The sequence below is a fragment of the Cetorhinus maximus genome, chromosome 13, assembly GCF_964194155.1.
Source record: "Cetorhinus maximus chromosome 13, sCetMax3.hap1.1, whole genome shotgun sequence".
In the NCBI taxonomy this organism is placed as follows: Eukaryota; Metazoa; Chordata; class Chondrichthyes; order Lamniformes; family Cetorhinidae; genus Cetorhinus; species Cetorhinus maximus.
In genome coordinates, this window is record NC_135891.1 from 9,542,983 (window position 1) to 9,561,568 (window position 18,586).

The window sequence follows — 18,586 nt, forward strand, 5'->3', positions numbered from 1 at the left end:
AGTTACCTGTCAACCTCCACTGCTCCAAGGAAAACAACCCCAGTCTATCCAATCTTTCCTCATAGCTCAGACCCTCCAGCCCAGGCAGCATCCTGGTAAATCTCCTCTGCATCCTCTCCAGTGCAATCACATCCTTCCTATAACATGGTGACCAGAACTGCACACAGTACTCCAGTTGTGGCCTAACCAGCATTTTATACAGTTCCAGCATAACCTCCCTGTTCTTGTATTCTATGCCTCGGCTAATAAAGGCAAGTATCCCATATGCCTTCTTAACCACCTTATCTACCTGCCCTGCTACCTTCAGGGATCTATGGATATGCACACCCTCTGATCTTCAGTACTTTCCAGGGTCCTACCATTCATAGTGTAATCCTTTGCCTTGTTAGCCCTCCCCAAGTGCATTACCTCACACTTTTCCGGCCCTGCCCACCTGACCAGTCCATTGACATCCTCCTGCAGTTTACAGCTATCCTCCTCACTATTTACCATCCTACCAACTTTCTTGTCATCTGTGAACTTCATGATCACACCCTCTACATTTAAGCCCAAATCATTTAGGGACACCACAAACAGCAAGGGCCCCAGCGCCGAGCCCTGTAGAACCCCACTGGAAACAGACTTCCAGTCACAGAAACATCCCTCTACCATCACCCCCTGCTTCTTGCCTCTCATTTTGGATCCAACGTGCCACTTTGCCTTGGATCCCATAGGTTCTTACTTTCTTGACCAGTCTGCCATGAGGGACCTTATCAAGTGCCTTGTTAAAGCTCATGTAGACCACATCAAATACATTACCGTCATCAACACTCCTGTCCAATCAAAAAATTCCATCAAATTTGTCAAACATGACCTTCCCTTAACAAATCATGCTGACTATTCCTGATTAATCCATGTCTCTCCAAGTGTAGATATATTCTGTCCTCAGAATTCTTTTTAGTAACTTCCCCACCACTGAGGTTAGGCTGACTGGCCTGTAATTTCCTGGTCTATCCCTTCCTCCCTTTTTTAATAACGGGATAACATTAGCTGTGCTCCAGTCCTCTGGCACCTCACCTGTGGCCAGAGAAGATTTGAAAATTTCTGCCAGGGCCCCTGATATTTCTTCCCTTGTCTCCCTCAACAGCCTGGGGTACATCTCATCCGGGCCTGTGGATTTATCCACTTTTAAGGCTGTTAGTACCTCTTCTAATTTCCTCTAATATTTCAGTCCTCAGCTCTGGTGTCTATACCTGCGTCATCCTTTATCATTGTGAAGACCGACGCCAAGTATTCATTGAGGACTGTACCCACGTCTTCTGGGTCCTCACACACATTACCTCTATGGTCCCCAATTGGCCCTACTCTTTCCCTTTGACCCTCGATTAAGATAACTATGTAACAAATCTGGTTTACTAAGAAAAACGCAAAATGCTGGAAATACTCAGCAGGTCAGGTAACCCCTGTGGCGAGTGTATCAGAGTTAACATTCAGGTCTATGACCTTACTCACGTTTTGTATCATAGGAAAATGAAGACAATTCTGGTATTCAAAGCAGCTTTTGAATCCCAAGCAAATATGGCTACATCTTGGACCTTTGTGACACTTGGCTGAGTCTTTCCTCACCTCATCGAGTCTTCCTCAGGTATTTGAGCCTCAGCACTTTCTGGTGCTTGCAAATTTCTGCTTGTGAAAGAGTTGCCAAGTCTATTTGTGTGCCACACTGCCCTCCAGTGGTACTTGAGACACTTGTGACAATAAGCACTCAGATAAGGATACCAACACCAACAGCATTTAGATAAGCCCCTTTATTGTAGCCAAACGTGTCAAGGCACTTCACAGGAGCATTTATCAAATGAAATTCGACGCCAGACCACATGAAGGTAGATTAGGACAGACGAACAAAAACTTGTTCAATGAGGTAGTTTTTAAGGAGCGCTTTTTAAAGGGAGGCATGGATGTAGAGAGGCTTAGGGAGGGGATTCCAAACTTTAGAGCCTAGGTTCAGCTGCCGAATCTGGCATGATTCCTCGCAAAGGCTCACCTTCTAACCAAGATTAGTGCAGTGCCTGTGCTGTGAGCAGCTGACTTGGTTTTTGATAGTTGTTCTAGTCAAGATTAGGGAACGTATCAGACACCAGCCTAAGAGGTCAGGAAAGGCTGAACAAGAAACAAAAGAGATGGAAATGAGAGCAGAATAAACACAGGACAAAGATCAGTGCAGGAAGATGTGATGGGTAAAGGAGGAAGGTGTGTGACAAAATGGGTTTCGGTTGTTTCATAAAAGGAAACCGAGTGTACCAAATGACAACAAAAATAATTTGTACCTATATAGCACCTTTAACATAATAAAATCTCCCTGAGATGCTTCACAAGAGCATTATAAAACACCGAGGCACATGAGGCGATATTAGGGCCGGATGACTGAAAGCTTGAGCAAAGAGGTAGGTTTTTAGGTGTGTCCTAAAGGAGCAAAGTGAGGTAGAGGGACAGAAAGACGTAGGGAGGGTATTCCAGAGCCAGGCAACTGAAGACACAGCCACCAGTGTGGAGCGATTAAAATTGGGGATGGTCAAGAGGCCAGAATTACCGGAGTGCAGAAATCCCAGAGGGCTGGAGGACATTACAGAGACAGGGAGGGGTGAGGCCGTGGAGGGACTTGAAAACAAGGATGAGAATTTTAAAACTGAAATGTTGCTTGACCGGGAGCCAACGTAGGCCAAAGAGCACAGGAGGGATGGGGGAATGGGATTTGGTGTGAGGTAAGACACGGGCAGCCATACATTGATATTTTATAAATACAGACCCCTCCATATATCACAGACACATATGTCCTAATGTGATTCACCGCGGCGGCCAGTAAATCGATCTGAACGAACCAAGGTCTTGTGGCAGAGGTTACCCTGGTCACAAGCATCAGCTGATCAAATGAGCGTCAAGCCTCCGTTAATTGTCGGCAGGTTTGATAACTATAGGAGGCAGTGGAGACATAGGACAGCCTCAAACAGCTGACACATTCAACGTGAGATCATGTCAGCCTCGGCTGTAGTGCCCTGGTTCTATTTTACATCTCTGTAGCTCTAGCACCTGCTGTACAGGTTAGATAATAGAATCTTACAGCACAAAAAGGAGGCCATTTGCCTGATCATGCCTGTGCTAGCTCTTTTCAAAAGCTACCAATTACTTCCCCCTTGGATTTTTCTACCAACTATCTTACATCTGTGTCCTCTGCTTATTGACCCTCCTCCTTATTTCATCTATCAAAACTTGTGCCAGCTGTACGAAAGAGCTATTCACTTAACTTTTTCAGATCCTTAAAGTTCAGGTCCAGTCGATCAATTAATTTCGCACAAAGATATAAAAACAAACGTTTTGTTGAAGTATCTCTTTCTTGTCTTTACAATGGGCTTGAGATGCCTCATCATCTCAAATCTTCATTGACTTCAATACACATATACACATAAATACACACACACACACTTGAACAGTAATTAGAAAAATAAATGCTTCCGTTAACAGACAGACGGGGAGCATCAGGAGATAGTTGTGTCAGTCAGGATGCCCCCAGTCCAATCACTGAAGGTCAGGGGTTGATGATCCTAAGTATATACGAAGATCAGTAATGGTGGACTTGATAATCTTTGCAGGAATAGTTTCCATGTTCAGCCTCTGGTAGGCAGTGTATCGATGGCACCCTCCGAATGAATAGAAATAATCCCCGCCTTGATGACCTTTGATCCAGAGGACATCTATCGGAGGCACATCTTGCACTTTGTTCGTGTCCTGTGGAAGAAAGAGATTGTTGGCATGTTTGTTTTCACCAGAGAACAGAGAACAACATCAACCAGTCCTAGTCCAGGGAAACCATCCCCAACATGGAAGAGGCTCACACTTTGTGGAGTGATGAGGCACAAGGTTACTGGTCCTCTAGTGTTCTTCATTATAAAGTGCTGGGTTCTAGATCTCCAGTGGGTGATCACAGAGCTGGGAGGCGTGAGGAAGGAAGGGAGATGTCAAATTAAGGTCAACGTCACACACAAGAGCACAAAATGGATAAAAACTATTAGGGGGATGATTGGTCTCAGGCTGGCTTTACCCTGGTCTGCTTGCCCCTTCACCACTGAATGATACTTGGGAGAAACACTTCAAGAAAGAGCAAGAGTGGAATTGGTAAAATGGATGGGGTGGTCCCCCATGCAGTGCATTCTGGGTAGGAAAACACCATTATTGTCAGGCCTCACTAAAGAGGCCTGTCTATATGTGGTTGCCAACTCTCCAGTATTGCCCTGGAGTCTCCAAGAATTGCAGATTACTCTTCTGAACACTGCTGTGAGTAATGCCAAAGGAAGAAAAATCATAGGGCCATTAAAAAAATGATGTTTTTTATAAAAATATTCTTTGCCCATTTCCATTCCTAGTTATAAAAATATTGAACAATGGTTAAAAGTCATTTCCACTGACAGTCAAGAGTCATCCAATTGAGTATTGAAGGTTTTATTCACTTTTTGTGGGAAGGTGGGGCACCATGGGCAACCAGGGGGTGGGGGGATAGAAATTTGGGGTGGTGCAGCTGGAAGCAGGAGGTCATGTCACAAGACCTCCAGAAATACTTCCAGTCAGGGTTGGCAACTCTATATATGAACCCCTGCAGTTATCTGACCACAGTCAATAATCATCCATAGGCAAGTTTCCAAGGAGATGTAAAAACATTAGCAGAAATTCTAATTTTCTCCTCCCTACCCTGAGGACCCTGTGGTCAGTTGCATCCCCCAAACCTATGATGCACAAGACCAGGGATCAAAATTGGAGCCCTCTGGGTCTGTACAGTTCAGCTGTTTACTGCAACAACCTGTTGACACATTCGAATAAGGTGGATGCCTCTGGCCATTAGCCAGTGGTCCCTGCTGGAAAAAAAGATGCAAGTGTGGAGGTTTGGTGAGCAAGTGATCAAGCTTGGCTGTCATGGACAAATAGCCCACCAACATTCATGGTCTCCTCATGGCCCAAGTATGGCCATTTGCCAAAGAAACCAAGAAGCACCTGGAATCAAACCGGACTCACTGGCTACAGGTTTATGACGGAAATGTAAAGAAAAAAGGGAAAAACTAAGTATTCTGAAGTATTTAAAACACAGAAACAGGCCATTCGGCCCGCCAGGTCCATGTGGCTGTTTATGCTGTGTATAAGCCTCCTTTCACCCATCTTCATCTAAACCCCACAATGTATTCTTCTATTCCTTTCTCCCTCACATGCTATCCAGTGTCCCCTTAAATCCATCTGTACTATTCCTCACAACCGCTCTGTACGGGGGGGCGAGTTCCATGTTATTGATAAAGTTTCTCCTGAATTCCCAATTGGATTTATTAGTGATGCTCTTATACTTATGGCCTCTAGTTCTGGTCTCTCCCACGAGCAGAAACATTTTTACGTGCCTATCCAATCAAACTCTTTCTTAATCTTAAAGGCATCCATCGACTCACCCCTCTGCAACGTTTCCTCCAAGGCTACACAGTAGCTTGTGAGTCCCTGCACTGTCCGTGCATAAGTTAACCCATTAGGTAGCCGTGCCTACACAGCTGTGAAAAAAAAATTTAAAGCGGCCACACTACAATTGCGCAACTACAAAAATTGCCCCCCAGTCTTCTCTCTTCCAGAGCCTGTTCAACCTTTCCTGACTGGTTTAACCTCCCAGTTCTGGTATCATTCTAGTCCATCATGCTTGCTCCTTGTTCAATGCCTTCAGGTCCTTTTTATAACGTGGAAACCAAACCTGTTTGCAATACTCCAAGTGCGGTCCAACCAGGACTCTATACGAGTTTAACATAACGAATGTCCAGGGATAGCTCATTGGGAAGTTACAGAATGCTCACCGCCGCCTCCTCAAGGGCAATTAAGGAGGAGCGACAGATGCTGACCTTGCCAGCGGTGCTCACACCCCATGGAAGAATTAGAAAAAAATATCAAACTGACAATCTGGAAGTTTAGAGGCAGACCTGTCCACTCAACTCGGCTGGGTTTATTTCAAAAGCTCCGTGATCTGGTTTGACGCAACTCACTACCAATAATAAACACAGCTTCAGGGACTAGGGGACCTGTTGTAGGAGGGGCCCGGACAGTTTGGGGGTGGGTGGGGGCACCGGGCCACAAAAATAGGACATGCCATTTAACGGTTAAAAAAGCCGAGTTTGAGAGCTGGAGAGGGGAAGCAGTGAATGAGAGTACAAACTAAATGCGATCAGGGTAGAGGAAATGCAAAATACTGCAGTCTGGAGGCTTTGGGGATAAACACCTTTAAATTGTTAGCACAATGAGCAGTGGTAGTAAAAAAAAAACCAAATAGATTCTTAAAATGTGTAGCTTAAGGGATATAGCACAAATCCAGGAAATTGATAGTTAGCTCGTACAAAGCACTGACTCACCCCACCTTGAACATTGTTTACAATTCTGGACATCATATCACAGGGGGGATATCCTGACCTTGGACAGAATACAAAGAAGGGCAACCAAAGCAGACAAATGGGATTGGATGCCTGAGCTATGAAGAAATACCAGGAATATTTACATTGGAATAAGGCAACCTAGAAAAGAGCCCGTTCCGATATTTGAGGCCTTGAAGTGAATCCCAGAATGTGGTTCAGCTTTAAGGAAAAATTGTTTGGACGGGGTTCAAGCTTAAAAGGAAAAGCTAACTATACATATGAACGTATGGGTTCTTCGTACCAACACGGTAAACCCGTGGAAAGCTCACAAAGTTGGACAGTTCAGTTTCCTGTCAATGGTGACCCCCAGGATGTTGATGGTGGGGTATTCAGCGATGGTAATGCCGTTGAAGGTCAAGGGGAGAAAAAAGGTATTAGTGTAACATTATTGTAATATTAAATGAAACGCATTTCTATTGAGGAAGAAAGAAAGAAGGAAAACACATTTGTTCGTACATTTAAGATTGGTAATTTGATGAAGTTTGATTAATATAGTTAGAAATGATTTCATGACAAAAAAAAATAAACATTCTTAATCAGCGTGTCAATCTACCATCCGTGAATAACCCCATTTCCTAGTTAGTGTCCTGGGATCCAGAAGTTCCAGCTTAATTTCTGGAGGCTCCTTGAAGAACTGAAAATTGACACAATTAGTGGAAACTTTGAATAGTGGTTCATTCAGCCTGGGAGCGTGCAGCCTGTTTTGTGGGGAGGGCTTCCTTCTGGTGTGGTGTCTTAAAAAAGCATGTAAAAGATTGCAGGAATGCGAGTAGCGCTGTACGTAATTTGCACTTAAAATTCCAGAATCTTTAGCACCGGTTACCCCGAGTTCGGACAATGTTGGCCAAAAAAAAAACAACAGTGCAATCAGGTGAAAACCCCAGGCCACAGCGACCTTCAGAAGCTCAGGACATCACAAAGCGGCTTACAGCCAATGAAGCGCTTTTGAAGTGAAGTCACAGTCGTAAAGTAGGAAATGTGGCAATTGGTGCATAGCAAGATCCCATAAGCAGGATAACTGAGTGGTGGATAAATCGGTCAGAACAACAGAGGGGGAAACCCTGCTCTTACAGAAGCAAAATACTGAGGATGCTGGAAAACTGAAATCAAAGCACGAAATGCTAGAAATACTGAGCTCATCAAGCAGCACCTCTGGAGAGAGAAACACAGTTGATGTTTCAGGTCTGTGATCTTTCAACAGAACAGGCCTCCCCCCACCCCCCCCCCAAACCTACCACTCCCACCACCACCACCTCACCCATCCCCTGCTCTTCTCCAAGTAGTATAATGGAATGTTTTACCTCCATCTGAGGGTGCAGATGGGGCCTCAGTTTATTGCCTCATCTGAAAGACGGCACCTCCGACAGCGCAGCACTCCCTCAGTACTGTCCCTGTCAGTGGGGATCACATTCTGGCCTGTTAATCTGGAGTGCGATCTGAACCTTCTGAGCCAGAGCTGATGCCCACTGAGCCCAGGCCGACAAGGTCCTAAAAGATCTGAAATGAAAACAGAAAGTGCTGGAAAAGTTCAGCAGGTCTGGCAGTATCTGTGGAGGAAGAAACAGAGTTAACGTTTCGAGTCCAACATGACTCGATATATGAAGAATCATCTTAGACTCAAAACATTAACTCTGTTCTTCTCGCTCCACAGATGCTGACAGGACTGCTGAGTTTTTCCAGCACTTTCTGCTTTTTATTTCAGATCTCCAGTATCCACAGCATTTTGCTTTTATCTAAAAGATCTTAAGTCTTGAAGAGGATTATCCCTCAGTGATTTGGTCAACTGTCCTCCCTTACACAACAGATTATGGTTGCACAATGTTCAGCACCATTCATGACTCCTCAGACACTGAAGCAGTCCATGTCCAAATGCAGCAAGACCTGGACAATATCCAGGCTTGGGCTGACAAGTGGCAAGTAACATCTGTGCCACACAAGTGTCAGGCAATGACCATCTCCAACAAGAGAGAATCCAACCATTGCCCCTTGATGTTCAATGGCATTACCATCACTGAATCCCCCACTATCAACATCCTGGGGTTACCATTGACCAGAAACTGAACTGGACTAGCCATATAAATACTGTGGCTACAAGAGCAGGTCAGAGGCTAGGAATCGTGTGAGGAATAACTCACTTCCTGACTCCCCAAAGCCTGTCCACCCATCTACAAGGCACAAGTCAGGAATGTGATGGAATACTCCCCACTTGCCTGGATGAGTGCAGCTCCAACAACACTCAAGAAGCTTGACACCATCCAGGACAAAGCAGCCCACTTGATTGGCAGCACATCCACAAAAAGTCACTCCCTCCACCACCGACGCATAGTAGCAGCAGTGTGTACCATCTACAAGATGCACCGCAGGAATTCACCAAGGCTCCTTAGACAGCATCTTCCAAACCCACGACCACTACCATCTAGAAGGACAAGGGCAGCAGATAGATGGGAGCACCACCACCTGGAAGTTCCCCTCCAAGTCACTCACCATCCTGACTTGGAAATATATCGTCATTCCTTCACTGTCGCTGGGTTAAAATCCTGGAATTCACTCCCTAAGAGCACTGTGGGTGTACCTACACCACATGAACTGCAGCAGTTCAAGAAGGCAGCTCACCACCGCCTTCTCAAGGGCAATTAGGGATGGGCAATAAATGCTGGCCCAGCCAGCGACGCCCACATCCTGTGAATGAATGAAAAAAAAGCTTATTGCTTGACTTTAAGTTTAAAGCAGTGAGAGGAGAGCTGGGATTTTTACAGTTTAAATTAGTGAGAGGAGAGCTGGGAGCACACGGAGAGCGGACCAGTGTGAGAAGGAAAGCAGCAGCGGGAGATAAAAACCGACGGCAGAGAGGGAGGCCCAGCACATGGAGAGCGGACCTGCGTGAGAAGGGCAGCGATAACGGGAGATAAAACCCGGCAGCAGAGAGTCCCTTCAACCTGTTTCTACCTGTCAGAGCCAGAGTGTGACATCACAGGAAAACAGGCAGATGATTGGTGGTTATCGCTTCCATGTCTCTTTTGATTGGCCAAGTGGTTTAAATTTGGAGACGTTATTACAGCTGACGAGTGCAGTTAAGAAATTCACTTTTAAAATACTTAACATCCAAATGAATTAATTAAATAGAATAGAGATGGCTGGGCAGGCGATGTGTTGCAGCTGTAGCATGTGGGAGCTGGTGAATGCTGGTGCGATCCATGGTGATCACATCTGCAGCAAGTGTTGGCTGCTCGAGGAACTTTGGCTCAGAGTTGATGAGCTGGAGTCCGAGCTGCAGGCACTGCAACACATCAGGGAGGGGGAGAGTTACTTGGACACAGTGTTTCAGGAGACAGTCACACCCCATAGATTAATTACATCAAATTTGATCCATGATCAGGGACAGGAGGGTGTGACTGTGAGTAAGGCAGGTATAGGGATCCAGAATTTAGCTTTGGAGGAGCCTGAGCCGGTGCCCTTTTCCAATAGGTTCGAGGTTCTTGCTCCCAGTGTGGATGAGGGCACAGACTGCAGGAAGGATGAGCAAACTGACCACAGCACCATGGTACAGAGCGCTGTTCAAGTGGGGGGGAGGAGGAAAGTGAAATGTAGTAGTAATAAGGGATAGCATAGTGAGGGGAATAGATACTGTTCTCTGCAGTAAAGACAGAGAGTTCTGAAGGCTGTGTTGCCTACCTGGTACTAATGTTAAGGACATCTCTTCTGGGCTGCAGAGGAACTTGGAGTGGGAGGGGAAGGATCCAGTTGTCATGGTCCACGTAGGTACAAATGACATAGGTAGGACTAGAAAAGAGATTCTGCTGAGGGACTATGAGCAGCTCGGGGCTAAATTAAAAAGCAGGACCACAATGGTAATAATTTCTGGATTACTACCTGAGCCACGTGCAAATTGGCGTAAGGCAAATAACATTAGAGAGGTAAATGTTTGGCTCAAAGATTGGTGTGGGAGAAATGGGTTCTGATTCATGGGGCACTGGCACCAGTACTGGGGATGGAGAGAGCTGTTCTGTTGGGACGGGCTTCACTTGAACCATGCTGGGACCAGTGTCCTGGAGAATTGTATAACTAGGGTCGTAGATAGGACTTTAAACTAATTAGTCGGGGGGAGGGTTCAATTGAAGGGAAGTTTAAAAAATCAACAAGAAACGACAGAGCAGAGGTGCAGGGTAATGAAGAGGTAAACAACTATCAAAGTGTGACAGGAAGGGGCAGAAAATATAAGCAGAAATTAGAACCAGAATGAGTAATAATGGTAAAAAGTCAAAGCTTAAGACTCTTTATCTGAATACATGCAGCATCTGTAACAAGATAGATGAGTTAATGGCACAAATAGAAATATATTGATATGACTTGATAGCTATTACAGAGACATGGTTGCAGGGTGACCAAGACTGGGAAGTCAATATTCAAGGGTATTCGACATTCCAGAAAAATAGGCAAAAAGGAAAAGGAGGTGGGGTAGTTTTGTTAATAAAGGAAGGTATCAGTGCGGTGGTGAGTAGTGATATAGGTGCAATAGATCGAGATGTGGAATCAGTTTGGGTAGAAGTAAGGAATAGCAAGGGGAAGAAGTCACTGGTGGGAGTCATCGAAAGGCCCCTGAAGAATTGCCTCATTGTAGGACAAAGTATAAATCAGGAAATACTGAAGGTGTGTAAGAAAGGTGCTACAATTGCCATGGGTGATTCTAATCTGCATATTGACTTGACAAATCGGATTGGCAAGGGTAACATGGAAGGCGGATTTGTAGAATGCATCAGGGATTGTTTCTTAGAGCAATACAATGCAGAACCTACCCGAGAACAGGCTATTTTAGATCTAGTAATGTATCACGAGGTAGGATTAATAAGAGATCTTGTAGTTAAGGATCCTCGAGGGGATAGCAATCACAACATGGTAGAATTTCAAATTCAGTTTGAGGGCGAGCAACTTGGGTCTCAAACCAGTGTCCTCAACTTAAATAAGGGCAATTACAGAGGAATGAAGAAAGTGTTGTCTAAAGCGAGCTGGGAAAATAGACTAAGGGGAAGGTCAGTGGATGAGCAGTGGCAGATGTTTAAGCAGATACTTCATAACGCTCAGCAAAAATTTATCCTGGACAAAAAGAAGGACTCGATGAGAAGGATAAACTACCCATGGTTAACAAAGGTGGTCAAGGAGAGCATCCCTCAAAAACTTAGGCATACAAGGTGGCGAAAGTGGTGGTGGGCCAGAGGGTTGGAAATTTTTTAGGAACCAGCAGTGAATGACTAAAAAGCTAATAAAGAGGGTGTAGATTGATTATGAAAGTAAATTGACAAGAAACATAAAAACAAACAGCAAGAGCTTCTATGGGTGTATAAAAGGAAAGAGAGTAGCTAAAGTGATCATGGGACACTTGGAGGATGCAACTGGAGAATTGATAATGGGGAACAGGGAAATGGCAGATAATTTAAACCAATATTTTGCATTGGTCTTCACAGTGGGGGACACTATAAACATTCCAAAGGTATCAGATAATCAAGGAGCTAATGGGAGGAAAGATCTTGTAACAGTCTCTATCACAAGGGACAAAATATTTGAGAAACTAATGGGACTAAAGGCAGACAAGTCACCAGGACCTGATGACCTGCATCCAAGGGTTTTAAAGGAAGTGGCTGCAGAGATAGTGGAGGCTTTGGTTGAAATATTCCAGAACTCTCTGGATTCCAGGAGGGTCCCAGCAGGATTGGAAAACCACTAATGTGACACCTCTGTTCAAGAACGGAGGGAGACAAAAAGCAGGAAACTATAGGCCACTCAGCCTAACATCTGTCATTGGGAAAACGCTAGAGTCCATTATTAAGGAAGAAATAGCAGGACATTTAGAAAAGCTTAACGCATTCAAACAGAGTCAACATGGTTTTGTGAAAGGGAAATCATGTTTGACAAATTTACTAGAGTTCTTTGAGGATATAACAAGCAGAGTTGATAAAGGGGAACTGGTAGATGTAGTGTATTTCGATTTCCAGAAGGTATTCAATAAGGTGCCACATAAAAGGTTATTCCACAAGATAGGAGCTTACGGTATCGGGGGTAATGTATTAGCATGGATTGAGGATCGGTTAACACACAGAAGACAGAGTCAGGATTAATGGATTAATGAATCTTTTTCGGTTTGGAAAGACAGAACTAGTGGAGTGTCACAAGGATCAGTCCTAGGGCCTCAATTATTTACTATCTATATTAATGATTTGGAGGAGGGGGCAGAGTGTAATGTAGCCAAATTTGCTGATGATACAAAAATAGGCAGGAGGGCATGTGGTGATGAGGACATAAGGAATCTGCAAGGGGGAAAAGATAGGTTGAGTGAGTGGGAAAAATACTTGTCAGATGGAGTTTCATGTAGGAAAGTGTGAGGTCATACACTTTGGTAGGAAAAATCAGAAGGCAGACTATTATTTAAATGGAGAGAGACTCCAAAAAAGTGCAGCACAGAGGGATCTGGGTGTTCTTGTGCATGAAACACAACAAGTTAGCATGCAGGTGCAGCAAGTAATTAAGAAGGCAAATTGAATTTTGGCCTGTATTGCTAGGGGGTTAGAGTTTAAAAATAGGTAAGTCTTGTTATAACTGTAACTGTTGATGAGGCCGCACCTGGAGTACTGTGTACAGTTTTGGTCCCCGTATTTAAGAAAGGATGTACTGGCATTGGAAGCAGTTCAAAAGAGATTCACTAGGCTCATTCCTGGAATGAAGGGGTTGACTTATCAAGAACAGCTAAACAGCTTAGGTCTTTATTCATAAGAGTTTAGAAGAATGAAGGGTGATCTTATTGAAACTTACAAGATTCTGAGGGAGTTTGACAGGGTAGATGTTGAGAAGATGTTTCCACTAGTGGGGGAATCTCGAACTACGGGACATAGTTACAGAATAAGAGGACTCTCATTTAAAACTGAGGTGTGCAGGAATTTCTTCTCTCAGAGGGTAGTGAATGTCTGGAATTCTCTGCCCCAGAGAGTTGCAGAGGTTAGATCACTGAAAGTATTTAAAGAGGAGATAGATAGATTTCTGACATATCGGGGAGTTGAGGGCTATGAGGAAGCTGACACGAAAAGAGGAGTTGAGGCCTGGGGCAGATCAGCCATGGTCTTATTGAATGATGGGGCAGGTTTGAGAGGCCGAATGGCCTACTCCTGCTCCTATTTCTTATGTTCTTTAGCTGAAGGAAAAACCAGTAAACCTTGGAAATGACTGGCACTGGTCTGAGCTGGGCTTGTATAGCTTATAATGGAACTTCAGTTTGGACCAGTACCAGTCATTGACAAGTTTCCCTGGTTTTTCCTTCTGCTGCCTGCACATTCGCTAACAAGTCTTTGGGAGCCAAATTTTTCAGTGAAAGTGGCTGCGAAGTTTTTTTTGCCTCTCTAGGGATTAACACGACTCGGGGAGGATAGCAGTGTTCCTCATCGCAAAGCCAGCAAGTCAATGGCAGCTCCCACCCTCACTGAGTGTGGCTCCCCACCTCTCCCTTTCCTGTAATCTCGTTGAGCTTCACGGGATTCGTTTTAACGTTGTTTTTCCGTACGACCGGCCTAGTGCCACTTCGCAGCAACCTCTAGCCGCTTCCCGACCTCCGAGTTGCAGCGGGATCTAGAACGGGAACGCGAGGCCAGGAGAGGGAAGTGGCAAGATGGTGAGTCAGGGAGTGGGAGCTTCTGCAAGAGGGTGAACCAGAGAGGGGGAAGAGCCGCAACTCAAAGGTCGGGGAGGGGGGCGAGGCCACAATGCTGAGGGTTGGAGAGGAGGAGGCTCTGCAGCAACCAGGAGATCAGGGAGCAGGAGGTTCAGGAAGTAGGATTGGTGACAAGCAGGAGGTAACTTAAGTGGAAAGTTACATTTTTCTTTTAAAATAAAATCGGTTTAAAAATGTAAGTTATTTCATTGACCAATGTAGGAATTTAGCAATGTAGAATATTGCAACTTAAGTAAGTTTTGCATTATTCAGCTCCTCAAAACTTTCTTACATTGTTGCATTTTAATTCCTTATATTTTCCTGGTTATTGTTTTATAAATGCTGTTTTTTTAAAAACTGTACATTTGTATTTATTTTTAAGTATATGTGATTTTGTTTTCGTTGCACGCGTCACTCTAACATTACATCATGAAGAAGTAGCAAGCAATGATAGTTTAGTAAAGCAGTCAATGTAGCTCTCACACTGCAGGGTGTTTTTTTTTTGCTGAAGTGGCGCTTGCTTGAAAAATAGTGAAGATCACCAGGTTCCATCATCTGGTGGATAGAGCTGTTATTTCTCATTTTTGTTTCTGTAAGTGTTGCAGACCATGAAGCACATGAGAGCAGAACAAGGCACTAAATAAATACTAGTTCTTTATATAAGTCTGAGTTGCTGGTTTTTCTTTCTCTCTGGGTGCAACCGTCCACTCTGGTTTGGATCAGCTCCACATAGAATTTAAGATCCTTTTAACTTCTTGTTCAGCTGTTCCATCACTTCCCTAACCCGGAAGATATCGAAGCAGGAAGTTCCAGCTCTGTTAATATCACAGCTGATCCATATGGGCAATAAACCGTAAACTTGAGGCGAGGATTCATTCCTTGACTAACATCTCACCCCCCCCTCCCTCCCTCCCCCGCACACACTACATTCCCATTAATGGTTCCCAGCAGATTGTCAAAAAAACTGTGAACTGAAATTTCGATTTCAAATTTCCTAATTTTAAATGACAGGCGTTTAGGGACATTCAATCAAACCCACGCCCAGTAAAACATGTCATTTTAGATTCTCGCTAGGAATGTACTTTTTTTTAAACAAATGTCCCTATATAGTTGACAACAGTGTGTTGTCATCCGCTGGCATTTATTCCATTCATTCAGAGAGAGAGTTGTTCACTGTAATAACCCGTGTAAATGAAATGTTACAGATGTTCTACCTTTATGCTCTCCATCAGGCTGCTCACTTTGTCTTCGTCCAGCACGGGTGGGAAGGGCCTGATGATAATTCTCATGGGTACATCGTGAGTCTCTAGGATGTTGGCGGAGTGGATGCTCTGTATTCCCCCATTCTGGACATCGCTGGTTGGTGAATCGCTGAAGCGCTGCATATCTCCCATTGAATGTTGCCAAGTGTCAATGAGGTTACAAAGTAGCGAACGGCGGCTGGATATTGGGTTGCGGATACAATGTAACATTTCCGGGATGTTTGGTTGCAATCATCAAGTGCAGGACACAAAGTATTATCTCCAGTTAATACAGACCCAGGACTGAGTCATTCATAATTCCGGGCAGGGAAGGAACACGTAACCTCCCGCTTAACACACACCGAATGAGGACGTGTTTCCCGCATTCAAATTCAGAGTACACCGAGATCGAGATCTATCATTCAACACTTTAAAAACACTTTAAAAAAAAAATTAAATTTGTAATTAGTGAACTTGATTGCAAAACAAATATTACCCCCTTCTCCGCTCCACGTAGCGTAGTTTTACTTTGGGCTTCCTTTTTAGCAATGTCATCATGAGTAATACAAGTTTAGTCGAAGGTGATTCACTGTAGTGTGATTAAAATAATTGCTTGGACTTGTTTTTAAATTTAATTTTAGGATGTAGGTTAGAGTATATGGAATACGTTGTAGATCAACCAGTCTGCTCCCTTCGCATTTAACATCCGTGACTCTTCAGATGCTCTTCCTCACTTTAACAGTGTCCAGTTTACTGGCCCTAACCATGTCCTCTTCGCCAGGGAAGTCCAATCTATTTTAAGTGTCCACTTTGCTCTCACACTGACCTTTCTGTCTTAAGCCTCTAGTAGTTGTCAGGATTTTTCATAATGTTATTGGAATTTATTGTAGACTAATAGTGGGGTCTGCATGTGTGTGTCTGTGACTTAATTGAATTAAGGGCAGCTGGTCGGAAGGCATTGGTATAATAGATGATAAGTTAGGTTTGAAATGTTAAGTAGGTAAACATAGATGTAAAGGAACATTCGCATTTTTAAATAAAGCAAGCTAGATTGAATTTAAAGAAGGGGTGAAATGTTTCACCTAGCCAGAAGGTAAGAAACAGTGTGTTTAATTTTCCCAAAGATTACTGGTAAAATTGGTACTATGAGAGATTTTTATTAGAGAGGTAAAGTCCAAAGACATAGGGAAACAATGGGAATTTGCACTCAAAGGGAAAAAAAATGTATAAAGGAGAGAAGGCTGTGTGTAAAGGTAGGCATTCTAAGATCGAAAACAAGTGTGAAAAGCCTCCGGCATCTAAGCCTCAAGCTGCTGCCTACAAAGAACTGAAGTTAAAAAAACTCACTTTGAATTGGATTGTTCAGGGTATTGTGTTCTTTGCCCGGGTCTTTTAAAATCAATGTGTCTTACTGTTGCCTTAATGAAAGTGTAACTGGGGCCAGAATTTTCCCGTCAGCGATTTGGGGGTGGGGCCCGCTTGCCGATGGGAAAATGACGCGGAATGACGTGGGGAGGAACCCCCAACGTCATCCCGGTCCCTTTAAATTTTTAGGAAGGCGGGCGGACAGCGAAATAAGCTGTTCACCCGCCGACCTGTCAATGGCCAATTAAGGCCATTGACAGGGTAATTAAAGTAATTAAAGACCTGCCCGTCCAACCTTAAGGCTGGTGGGCAGGCCAGGAGCCCCAGCGGGCTTCTGATAATACATGAAACCTCATCCACTGGCGGGATGAGCTTTCATGTCCGTTTTTAAAAAGTTTAATAAAGTTTATGTCATTTTTATTAGCATGTCCCATCTCGTGTGACATTGTCACATAAGGGGGACATGTTAATAATATTTTTATTTTTCTATTTTTTAACTTTTGTGCACTGTCACTAATCTCCCTGAGACAGCACTTAGTCTCAGGGAGCGCACTTTGACAGCTGGGGATTCCCTCCACCCCCGTACAGGAAGCGCATAGCATTCCAATGAAGCGTATAGTGTTCCAAAGAAGTTTAACATAAGCTTGAGGCACATTACCCCTTCTTTCAATTAGGTGCTTTACAGCTTTTTGGACTCAAGTTTAACAGTTTCAGACCATAATCTCTGCCCTTAATTTTTTTCCCTTATCTTCGCAAGATTTGATCTTATGCTTTTTTTTGCTTGATTTTGCCTTCAGACAGCAGTTATTCATCAATGTGCCATTCATACTTCCTCTAGACACGTCTTTTCTTTCTTTGCATGCCCCATTAGTACTCCCTTTGACCCTGCACCACCAGCTGTTATGTCATTTAATCTCTCCTGACTTTCTCCCAATCACAGGCCTCCCCGTTTGTCCCTATTCCACCACTTCACTGGCTGGAAGCCCTATTACACCTCTAACTTCTCCAAGTCCTTATGAAAGGTCATTGGCCTGAAACATTAATCCTGTTTCTCTCTCCATAGATGTCGCCCGAGTTGTTGAGTATTTCTGAAGGAGGGTCATACAGACTTGAAACGTTAACTCTGTTTCTCTCTCCACAGATGCTGTCAGACCTGCTGAGTTTTTCCAGCATTTTCTGCTTTTATTTCAGATTTTCAGCAGCTACAGTACTTTGCTTTTATCTGTTGACTATTTCCATGTTTACATTTCAGATTTCCGGCCTCTGATGTACTTCACTTTTGAGAAAGACATGTCATCTGGTTTGGAAGCTGCACTGAAGATTCTGCTGGTAATGTTCAGCTGGTAAACAGGTCATGGGGGGTGGGGGTGGGGTGGGATGTGGGGGTTGCTTGTGGAGGACAATGCAGGGCCTAGAATTCAAGTTCATTTCTTGTCCGTAATAATTTGACAGCCAAGTGATCCCTTTGCCTCTGATTTATTGATTGGGAGAGAAAGCATTATCCAGTGACTCATGTTGATGAATGGGCAGAGGACAGGCCTGGTCATGCTCTCCTTCATCAAATAACCTACTGAAAATCACTGGCAAGACCTACTTGAAAATATTCACTTATGTGTGAGATAATGCACATGAAACTTCACTTGAACTTGGAATTTCAGGAGACAAAGAAGACAGCTCATTGGAGGGTTGATAAAATTAATATCTTGCATTCTCTTAGAATCAGGCCAGAATTTTATGCCCACCTCTCAGGGACTGGCTGGCAGTTTGTGGCGGGGTTGGGGGGGGCATAAAATCCAGTGGCATGGCAGGTGCACTGTGCCCATGGCCTACTG

General features: G+C 44.1%; 1 protein-coding gene and 1 long non-coding RNA gene across 3 annotated transcripts in view; one reads left to right on the forward strand and one right to left on the reverse strand.

Moving 5' to 3' along the window:
• Positions 1-18,586, forward strand: part of LOC144688408 (uncharacterized) — a 116,239-nt gene that overhangs the window by 88,562 nt on the left and 9,091 nt on the right. For both annotated transcript variants that reach the window (XR_013578406.1, XR_013578407.1), the window contains exon 3: positions 18,007-18,083. This is a non-coding gene — a long non-coding RNA (uncharacterized LOC144688408). The remainder of the gene's footprint in view (positions 1-18,006; positions 18,084-18,586) is intronic.
• srxn1 (sulfiredoxin 1 homolog (S. cerevisiae)) lies at positions 3,227-16,242 on the reverse strand. The gene is made up of 2 exons (XM_078554873.1): positions 15,363-16,242; positions 3,227-3,762 (listed from the first exon to the last, which is right to left on the reverse strand). The coding sequence occupies exons 1-2, from the start codon at positions 15,618-15,620 to the stop codon at positions 3,553-3,555; spliced, it is 468 nt and encodes a 155-aa protein (XP_078410999.1). The 5' UTR covers positions 15,621-16,242; the 3' UTR covers positions 3,227-3,552.

What these genes read in the sequence shown, in the direction of transcription:
- srxn1 (XM_078554873.1), bottom strand. Translation starts at nt 15,620, where the DNA reads ATGTTACATTGTATCCGCAACCCAATATCCAGCCGCCGTTCGCTACTT. An exon ending in GCCTGATGGAGAGCATAAAG is followed by an intron (nt 3,763 to 15,362) that starts GTAGAACATCTG and finishes TTTCTTCCACAG; the next exon opens with GACACGAACAAAGTGCAAGA.